General features: G+C 38.5%; 1 protein-coding gene across 1 annotated transcript in view; it reads left to right on the top strand.

Moving 5' to 3' along the window:
* The window catches only part of TMC1 (transmembrane channel-like 1), a 101,028-nt gene that overhangs the window by 48,918 nt on the left and 41,527 nt on the right, over nt 1–10,583 (top strand). Inside the window, exons 8-9 of the mRNA XM_009328177.1 lie at nt 7,378–7,468; nt 8,736–8,817. Coding sequence (XP_009326452.1) covers nt 7,378–7,468; nt 8,736–8,817 — 173 coding nt within the window. The remainder of the gene's footprint in view (nt 1–7,377; nt 7,469–8,735; nt 8,818–10,583) is intronic.

Raw genomic sequence — 10,583 nt, 5'->3', positions numbered from 1 at the left:
TGTCATTGATGAAGATATTAAACAGTACCGGTCCCAATACGGACCAACTATACGAATTGAGCACAAGAATCCAGAAATGTGCCAACAGTGGTCTCACTTTAAAGCTGTACCACAAGCCAGTTAGCAAACTATCAAAACAAGTGAAATGACAATATAATAAAAAAAAGGCAGTCAAATGTCAAATTGAGGCTTTTTAAAGGACTTCCAATTAAATACAGACCATAAAGAGAGCCATGAAAACTTTTTGGGTTTTCTAAGGAAAACAAAGCAGAGTGGAGCAGAGCAGTCTCTTCTTCATCTGCCAGGGACAGAATATAACATGGTGACTTTTTGGTATTTTTTTAGAATCATTTATTTTTTTACAGGACTTAGATTACCCATCAAGACAGTTCAGTTGGAAACAGTGTATTTTATAAGTATACAAAACCCAAAGATACATAATGTGCATGTGTGGGATGGTGGAAATGTCTCAGCTTTGGATGTGCTCTTTGTACTCCAATGAATCAGTATTGCATCTCTCTTACTGTGGACATACTGGCAGTCCTGAAGGCCAGCCTGGATGTCCTGGAGGCCAGCTGGGTATTAAATAACACTATAACTGGCCCATTATTGCTGCTGAACTGCTTTTCAAGTGAGCGTGCCTGACAACAGTTGTTTTGCAGTCAGTTTTTAGCCAATCTTTTTAAGACTTGGAGAAGTCCTGGGTGATCAATATTAATATGACATTTCTTTTTAATGAGTTTTTAGATCTTGGAAACTGAAACCTTCCTGAACTGTTACTGAAAAATGTGAGCAATCCACTTGAATCCTATTCATTAGCAACAACCTCTGAGAGCTGTAATTCATCCTCTCTATGCAACACTGAAGTGCCTGAAGTACCGTACACCTAGCACTTTGGAAGCTGTAACTCCACACCTAGTATTAATAATTAACTCAGGCTTCTTTGGGACAATAATGCCTGGCCCCATGCAACATTTATTAGTTCCTTGTGTCTGTAATTCAATTAATAAGGTTTCTCTGAAGTTTCTTTAAATTCACAGTTAGCTAACGGGGCACACTTTGGCCTATATTGTGATATAGATAATTTACCTATAACACATGATACCAGTGATTACAAAGCTCAGTTTTGTTTCTCTGTGTTGTTTTTGACACATCCTCATGTTAGTGAAGTTGCATTACTTCCAAGTAGGCATGCGTATATATGTATGTGGTTTTGGTTGTTGTTGTGTTTTCTAAAATAGTTCTATGGTTTTAGGACTACTTTTTATTGCTTGATTGTTCTTCCTGTCCTCACAATTTATTTTTAGCACAAAAGAAATGGAGGAAAGGACAAAGTGTGGCAAAAGTCTGCAGGGATGTACAAATAGAGGTCTTTCAGTGAGATAGTTTAGACATCAAGGTAGAAACCTGAATTAAGTAACATATTGGATTATATTTAACAAAAAAAACCCGTCACAGGCATGGAAGGAACATTGCAAGCCTGTTCCCTGACTGAATGGTGCCAAGTCATTGCTGAACTTTTAAAGCCAGGAAGCTTAAGTAGAAGTCAGGGAAAGTTTTCCTTAACCTACAAATCACAGAGGTCAGGAGTAATCCAGTGGGACTAACCTGCTGCAGAACTGTTTAGGGAAGAAAAGCTGAGGGGGAGAAGGAAAACATGTTCTGTTTGATGGTTCCAGCATCGTCTGGTAGTTATGGTTTCTGTATTACTTCCTTGCACATAACTGCACACATGTTTCTGCCTCATTACCCATAGGCCCTCTTTCAAGCTCTGCTTCTGCACTGAATTGCTTTTCAGGTATTTCATTAAAACTCTGGTGGGAATTTTTCATAGAATCAAGCTGTTATTGAGATTCATATTTAACTACCAATGAAACAAGATCTTTAAGTCACGCAAAGATTCATGGATGCAGCTAACAGATAGGCTTCTGTGAGGCACTTAATAACACCTCTGTATATCTGCATGTGGTAAAGCTCCCTTGTAAGATTTAGTCCCTCTAAATGAGTGGTATGAAAATGCTATTTAGAATGTTATTGGTAAAATCCACCACACACCAAAAGGTAAGACATGCCTATAGAACATCAAACGTAACTTGATTTCATTTATTTCAAAAGTTGAAGAAGATTTTCACTCTTTTCTTTCACAAAAAAAGTTCTTTTTTAAAAAAATAACTTCATTTCTTTCAGCTGCATAATAATCATAGAATCATAGAAGCATTTATGTTGGAAAGTACCCTTAAGATCATTGAGTCCAACCGCTAACCTAAGACTGCCAAGTCCACCCCTAAACCATGTCCCTAAGCACCACATCTACATGGCTTTTAAATACCCTCAGGGATGGTGACTCAGCCACTTCCCCAAGCAGCCTGTTCCAAGGCTTGACAACCCTTTTGATGAAGAAATTTTTCCTAATATCCAATCTAAACCTTCCCTGGTGCAACTTGAAGCTGTTTCCTCTTGTCCTATCACTACTTACTTGGGAAAAGAGACCAATGCCCACCTCACTACAACCTCCTTTCAGGTAGTTGTAGAGAGCGATAAGGTCTCCCCTCAGCCTCCTTTTCTCCAGGCTAAACAACCCCAGTCCCCTCAGCCGCTCCTCAGAAGACTTGTGCTGTAGATCCTTCAACAGCTTCATTGCTCTTCTTTGCATGCACGCCAGCACCTCAATGTCTTTCTTGTAGTGAGGGGCCCAAAACTGAACACAGTATTCGAGGTGTGGCCTCACCAGTGCCGAGTACAGGGGGACAATCACTTCCCTCCTCCTGCTGGCCACACTATTTCTGATACAGGCCAGGATGCTATTGGCCTTCTTGGCCGCCTGGGCACACTGCCGGCTCATGTTCAGCCGGCTGTCAACCAACACCCCCAGGTCCTTTTCCGCCAGGCAGCTTTCCAGCCACTCTTCCCCAAGCCTGTAGCGCTGCATGGGGTTGTTGTGACCCAAGTGCAGGAGCCGGCACTTGGCCTCACTTGGCCTTGTTGAATCTCATACAGTTGGCCTCAGCCCATTGATCCAGCCTGTCCAGGTCCCTCTGCAGAGCCTTCCTACCCTCGAGCAGATCAACACTGTCACCCAACTTGGTGTCATCTGCAAACTGACTGAGGATGCACTCGATCCCCTCATCCAGATCATTGATAAAGATATTAAACAGAACTGGCCCCAGTACTGGGCCCTGGGGAACCCCACTTGTGACTGATCACCAACTGGATTGAACTCCATTTACCACAACTCTTTGGGCCATATAGCAGGTGCTACTTTTTTATTAACTATGTGACAATTATTAACTATACGATGATTTTGGCTATAACTTCACAAGAATGGGAAATATTAATAGCTACAGTTTTTAATGCATTTGAAACATCTTCTCGTCATGGTCAGTGTGGTATATGCATTAATGCCAAATGTCCTATTAATTCCAAAAATCACAGTGTATTGTAACTAGACTAGAATGCAAACACAGTGTAAATGGAAAACTAAAATAATACTGTCAGTCCACCATTTGCACTTAGTTGACTTTTTTCAAGATTTGTAAAACAAATTTATAAATACAGGAAAGCAATGTATAAAAAAAAAGAAAGGAGTTGCTTCATACTTCTTTCATGAAACATGAAATTCACATCTTCACTTATTGTGCATGCATGGATCCGACTGTTTTTTTCTTGCATGTGTAACTCAGTTGACTGCATGTGTGTAATCACCCAATAAGAAGCTTAACTGGTATCAGATTATCATCTGGTTTGTTTGTGCTGCAGTGATGAACTTAGTCCAATGCAGGCCAATGGAGTGAAAGTCTGAGAAAAACAGATTATAAAGTGGTAACATTTAGGGGCAGTTTAGAACAGTTCTGTAAGCAGCACACACTGGAGTGGGGCAGTGTTGGGGAAGATGGGATGCAGGGAGAAAGGAAACCTCAGCCACTGGCAAAGTAAAACCCAGGGAAGTATCCAAGAGAGTCAGCAGCATTAAACCTGGAGATCCAGATCACCACCTTCAAAAAGCAATGTTTGGATTGCTTGATGGAGAGTCCAGGAGGCAGAGAGGGGTAAGAAATACTACTTTGTAGAAAACCTTGTAAAAAGACATTTCAAACAAGTGAACAGAAGGTTTGGATTAAGAGTTTAAAATAAATCTTTGTATGACTTTGTCGTGGTTTGACCCCAGCTGGCAACTCAGCACTACAGAGCCGCTCACTCACTCCCCCACAGTGGGATGGGGGAGAGAATCAGAAGGGTAAAAGTGAGAAAACTTGTTGGTTGAGATAAAGACAGTTTAATAGGGAAAGCAAAAGCTGCGCACGCAAGTGAAACAAAATAAGGAATTCATTCACTATTTCCCATGGGCAGGCAGGTGTTCAGCCATCTCCAGGAAAGCAGGGCTCCATCACACGTAATGGTTACTTGGGAATACAAACGCCATCACTCCAAACATCCCCCCTGTCCTTCTTCTTCCCCTAGATTTATATGCTGAGCATGATGTCATATGGTATGGAATATTCTTTTGGTCAGTTGGGGTCAGCTGTCCCAGCTGTGTCCCCTCCAAACTTCTTGAGCACCCCCAGCCTACTTACTGGTGGGGGTGGTGTAAGAAGCAGAAAAGGTCTTGACTCTCTGTCAGCACTGCTCAGCAACAACTAAAACATCAGTGTGTTATCAACATTATTCTCATACTAAATCCAAAACACAGCACCGTACCAGCTACTATGAAGAAATTTAACTCAATGCCGGCTGAAATAGGACAGATTTTCATTGTGGAAAGTTCCTTCTTGTTTTGGCTTAGCTTAATTTGATAGCAGAACATGTTTGTGGTGAACTTTTGTGTTCAGCTACAGATGCAAAATGTGTTAATATCTGCTATGGAGGATTTTTTATGTGTTAATGGTTATTTTCATATTATCCCCTTAAATTTCTAACTTACTGCTTCACTGTAAAAAAAAAACCAAACAACCTACAATTTGAAATCTTCATGTTCTGCAGCCTAACTGCATGTAATTAGTGAGTGAAAGCACAGGTTTTCTACAGCTCTGTAGGTTTTGATTTCAGTAATTTTTCATGAACAAGCTCCAATGCTTGAATTACCCAGTGATAGATGTCATGATAGAAGGTTTCCCTCTTAAGTCCAGAATATGATATGCTGACCTGGGGAGATTGGTACATGTCCAGTTTGTTGGTTCTGGCTGCTTTTATGGTACTGACAGCTGAGTTTATGAGGAAGCTGCCATCTGCTGTTAGGACTGCCTTATATCTCCTGACAGTGCAACAGCATTTTAAATCTCCAGGACATGATTTAAAAGGGACTCTCAGACACTGGTTTCCTGAAGCTGAAAGAATCTGTTTTCTCTGACTTATTTGAGAGGACTGAAATTTAAGGGTAAAATTTTTTGAGAATCAAAATGAAAGAATGAGATGTGAGCACTGAGCCAGAAAATCTCTGAAGGACTCAGAGTGGCTTGGAAAATAAAGAAGGCTCAGTCAGTGTCAAAGTTAGCTGAAATACATAAAGATCAGACTCCAAAATCCAGAATAGAAATGTGATCCAGAAGCACAGAATTGAGAATAAGTGATCTAGAGCCTTAAAAATAGAGACTCGATCCCCAAGGAACACTTTGAAGTGGAGAACAGGTGGGATGTGTGGCTGGGGTGGTGGCTGGGTATTTTATCTTTTTTATCTGAATTTGTGCATGCTTTGTGCCACAGGGAAAATTAAAAAAAAGAGTGATTGGATTGGGATTCATGTCATTGTGTGTAGCTTTTTGCTTCTGCCTACCTGTGTCTTTGAAGGAGAAAACAGGATCTCAGATGGTGGGAAAAAGCATGCTGAACTCCTGGGGAGGTCAGATGAACTGGCACTGGTCCTGATGCCTCACCAGCTGGGTTTAGGTGTGAGCACTCAGAAAGTGAGAGTGCTCAGAGGGCTCTCAAAGAGGGAAAGCTCTCAGAAAGTGAAAGCTAAATTTAGTAGCTCAATTTTGCACCGTCTTGGGAAGCGTAGAAACAAAAGGCTATTCAGAGCCTTAGTACTGAGAGCTAAAGAGACTGGTGCAGTGGGTGTCTAGTGGGGTAAGGTTTTGATAGGTCTTCAAATTATCATGAAGATCACCCTAAGCATTTGCAGTTACTAAAAATACACAATATTTTTAAAGATGTTGAGATTTTTAACCATGAGTTAAGAGAAATTATGACATAGGTAATAGCCTTTTTCACACATAATTTTAATTCTCCGTTATCACAGCTACACCACTATTCTGCCAATGCTATTGTCAGATTTTGCAGTTTAACACAATCTTTTTGCTTGTTTACATAAAATATGTGAGCACAAGTTATAAACATGATAACTAATTTCACTCAGTGAACTTATCCGTAGTGATTCTGGAGAGACTTGCATCACAGTTAACATTTTCCCAATAATGTACCTTTTCCCAAGTGTTTAGTGTAATACCTAATATAATACAAAATGCTTTGCAATCACCTAGTGTGTTGACAAAATAGTTATACAGTCTTGTGCATGCACTGACAGCTAAGAATTCTTACTCTATTTTCCAGTGGTTTAGATCAGGACATTTAGCCTTTAGGGCACATTTTTTCAATAGAGACACACATGAAAGTCATAAATGAAAGTTAGATGAAATGGAGGAAATATTAGTATGCTCTTGATCTCATTTGTTTATTTTTTAATCCATGGACTTTATGCCTTTTTAAAACAATTTAAAAATCTTCCTTTCATATTTGTATCACCAGGGTATTATTTAACTTCCATTTCTTTATAAGCAAAATTTTAGACTTTGGGGACCACTGAAGTTACACTTCTAAGAAATTATTCCGAGAACGGTACACGTAGAGATGATATATGCAGAAATTCTGAAGAGTTGAATTAAATCTTGTCTTGAGAAAGGTAGACACAGGGGAACCAAGGCTCTAGTGTATACATATCTCCAAAATAAAAAATGATAATAAATTTTCCCTTAGGTAGCTGGACAACAATTTGGTGGAACCAGGAGGAATAACAGTTTGTGAGTGGCACAAACAGGCAGCAGCTGAACTGCAAAAGAAAGTCACTGCGACTAAAAATATTTGATAACATTAACTGGGTGTAGGCAGATCTCAGAGCTCCAAATGCATTTGGATTAGAGCAGATGACTGAAGTTGCTTGTTCTGTTTGTACTACATATGATTAGTCTTCTGTGAAATACAAAATCTCAGAGCTTTTCTTTCTAAACATTACTAAGGGAACAAGATTATACAAAACTCTATGAGGAGTTACAAGACATAAAAAATTACATTGCTATGGTAGAGATAATATCTCTACCATAAAGACACCATTTATTAGAGATAAATTTGATATTTCATCTATATCTCTCTTTTGCCCTCATTTTTCAGGGAAGCCCAGCTTTTTGTTGAAAAGTTTGAAGGTGCTCTTGGAAAAGGAAAAGGAAAAAAATTCTATGCATACAAAGTGATGATGACCAAGGTAAATTTATTATTTCACTAACTTCACATAATGCAAATGGGGAGCCTTTTGCAGATTATTGCCATATGTACCCATCTTGCAAAACAGGGTTCTTTGTCTTTCTTTGCATTTTAACACTTATTTCCACTACTGTCACATGAAAAATTTTCTAATGCAAGTTCACAGTTTGATTGAGATGTCATCAAAACAAAAAACAACTGTTTTGCAAGAGTTTGCAAAAGTTTAATATCTTGTGAAAGTTGACTTCTCTTGGTGTAGATTGGGTTTTTCTGTGGACTGAATCCAAAGCTCAGTCTTTCCCTTGAGACAGCCCTCTGTAAAGGATCAAAAAGTGTCTTTTTGCCCCACAGCAAAAATACTGTAGGCATCTCCACTAAGCCAAGGCTCTAGGGACACGTATATCCTAGGAAGCAATATGGCTCTGTAGGATTGTGACTGAAAGGCTGAACAGTGGTTGCTGAGGACCCCGTGTCCACACAATATGTGTTCTGGTAGGTCTTTTTTAGGCTAAGTCCTGTGCGGTCCCAAAGACTAAATACCCAGTAGCGGTGGATGTGGATTAGCATGCTCCTCAAGTACACTCCTGAAGTACACCTTTTGACTTAATTTTATGCTCTGACATTGCTTTACAGTGCAAATGTAAGTGCAGAAAATCGGGATGGTTTGGGAGATTCAATTCAAAAGCACACTCTTGCCCCAAAATAAAATGCTGATGCAGAATGATACTAAGAATATTTGGCAGGGCTACTTGCTATGACCAGGTTTACCCTTAGTTAGACTGGATTTTCTGCAAGCAGTTGTGTAGTCACATCTCATAATCATTAATGTTCACAAAAATAATTAGGCTTTCAAACTCAGCTGGCACAGGAAGCTCAATTACAGAAGTTATATTTATCCAATAGATAAACTACTGGGTAGAATAATTGTAATTAAATGACACAGCTTGAGCTGCAGATCTGAATTTTGAATAGCGAAGGAAATAACAAATTCAATTCTCAAAAGCAATTCTAAAAAAAATGAATGGCATGAAAGGAAGGAATTATTTAATCATTCTTCTTGTGGAAGAAATAGGGACTTCACACAAAGCCAGAAGGAGACATATTCAGAACAAACAAAAGGAGATGTTTCTTTGTAAGCTAGTGCTTCTATTGCAGTGGGCTCTGCCAAAGGATACTGTGGATGATGAAGGGGTTATATTAGCTCAAGGGAAATTGAACATCTGGGCACTGAGGTGATGGTGTCTTTTTCAATCTGTGACTCTTTTCAGAAATGGATGAAATTTCAAAGGGATTTTGAGAATTTTAAGACAGCCTGCATACCCTGGGAAATGAAAATTAAGGAGATTGAAAGTAAGTACTTATGGAAGGTAATAAAGAATAGTATCTAGTATCATATTCCCGATGCATGCCAAAATGGTAAATTATTTTTTGATACTTTAGAAATACATGTCTGTATTCGATGTGCAGTATAAAATCAATGAGTATTTATTTTTCATTAATATTTATTGAGCTTGATATTATAGCTAGTTGAAAATTTCCTTGCGAGAGTGTTAGTCACCTTACAGATAAAAATCCCCGATACACAACTAACAGTTCAGGAACCAGTGTTGAAGTTAATCCTAAAAAAGTGGAATTGGGATTCATCTATTGCCTACCTTCACTTTATTTTGTCTGTATTTATACTATAATTATTCCTGTGATGTTTTTTCATCATCTTGAGTCTTACAAAAGAGGTATTTTGGTGTTATTTTTTACATTTTCAACCATATAATACAACAGAGAGAAAACAATAGTGGTCTTGGATGTCTCTATATATTTAGGCATAAATATAAACAAAACAGTGTAGTTAGTACTACAGGTATATTTGAGAATAGGTTTTCAGCACAAGTCAGTTTTGTATTTCAGTTCCAGTGATGAATTTAAACTGCAACCCTCTCTTTGAAAGAAATTTGGCTTAACTGCATAGGTACCTGAGTGAGGCTCTGCCACTGATGAAATGCAGATGGAAGTGCAATGGAAACTGATTTTAGAGAAGTTGCCTTTGGAAGAAGCTGTGGGTTGCATCAAAAGGCAATACCAGAACAGTAGAAGAACAGGAAAATGATAAATTCTGAATTTTGTGGAGTTTTGGACTGCAAAATAACCCTTGAGAAGAACGTATGTCCTTAAATATATTGTCTACAGACTGCTGGACAGATTACCTACTCACTTGAGGTGGAGTTTAGAAAGAAGCTGCTGCATATGTGTAGTTAAAATCAAACTCAACAGCAAGATGCATGTGGTCTCTTACTGGTCTGGACACATAATGGACATCTTGAGGATTTGTGAGAGTGACGTTTCTGCAAGTTTCTGTAAAGCAGTAGTCCTGGCACAAGCTGTTCTGTTAGTAGTAACTTCCAACAGACACATCTCTTTCCTTGTAAAATCAGAATGCTAAAACAGAACAGGGTCATTTTTCCAATCTTGCTTTTATATCTATTTATTTTTTCATTTGAAATGAGTAACATTTTTGCTGTCACCTGGAAGGTCCCAAAATCATAGTGGAATGTAACTTTTCATAATCTCACGAGGTAAGATTGTGATGTTTCCTCTTTTTCTATTAATTTTTGTTCTGTTCAGCATATTGCTAAGGCAAGCTGCAATTGCTTTTACTTGCAGAAACAATCCTCTGTCTGAATATTAGTAATTTAAGAAGTACAGTCAAACCACAATTTGGTCCAAAACTCTATAGTCTGGAATAAAGTTTGATTTCAAGGGAACAGCACTGAAATATTGCTGAGGAAAAGAATTTTAAGTCACAATTTATTTGATTCTGGTTAATCCAAACAGTAGCTCTCAACACCTACCTCATATTAGCGAATTTGTAGTAACAAGAGCAAGGTCATCTTAAGGATGATGCTGATAAAGTTGCCAAGTCCCAGAAAAAAAAAGGAATTTTAGATATTAAAAAAGGAGAAGTGAGGAAAGCTGAAATGGAAAAAAGCTAGTCTGTGTATAAGGGAAAAATAGAGATTAAGATACATTTAGTCACAGAGACCAAAAAACTGCTGCTTCAAATTTTTTAGAAATCTAATTGTCATCTGAATTTATATGTAGGTATATTATATTTACATATG

This window comes from Pygoscelis adeliae, unplaced genomic scaffold (assembly GCF_000699105.1).
Source record: "Pygoscelis adeliae isolate BGI_AS28 unplaced genomic scaffold, ASM69910v1 Scaffold45, whole genome shotgun sequence".
Classification (NCBI taxonomy): domain Eukaryota; kingdom Metazoa; phylum Chordata; class Aves; order Sphenisciformes; family Spheniscidae; genus Pygoscelis; species Pygoscelis adeliae.
The sequence above is the reverse complement of the archived record's forward strand: the minus strand, read 5'-3'. Positions and strand labels throughout refer to the sequence as shown.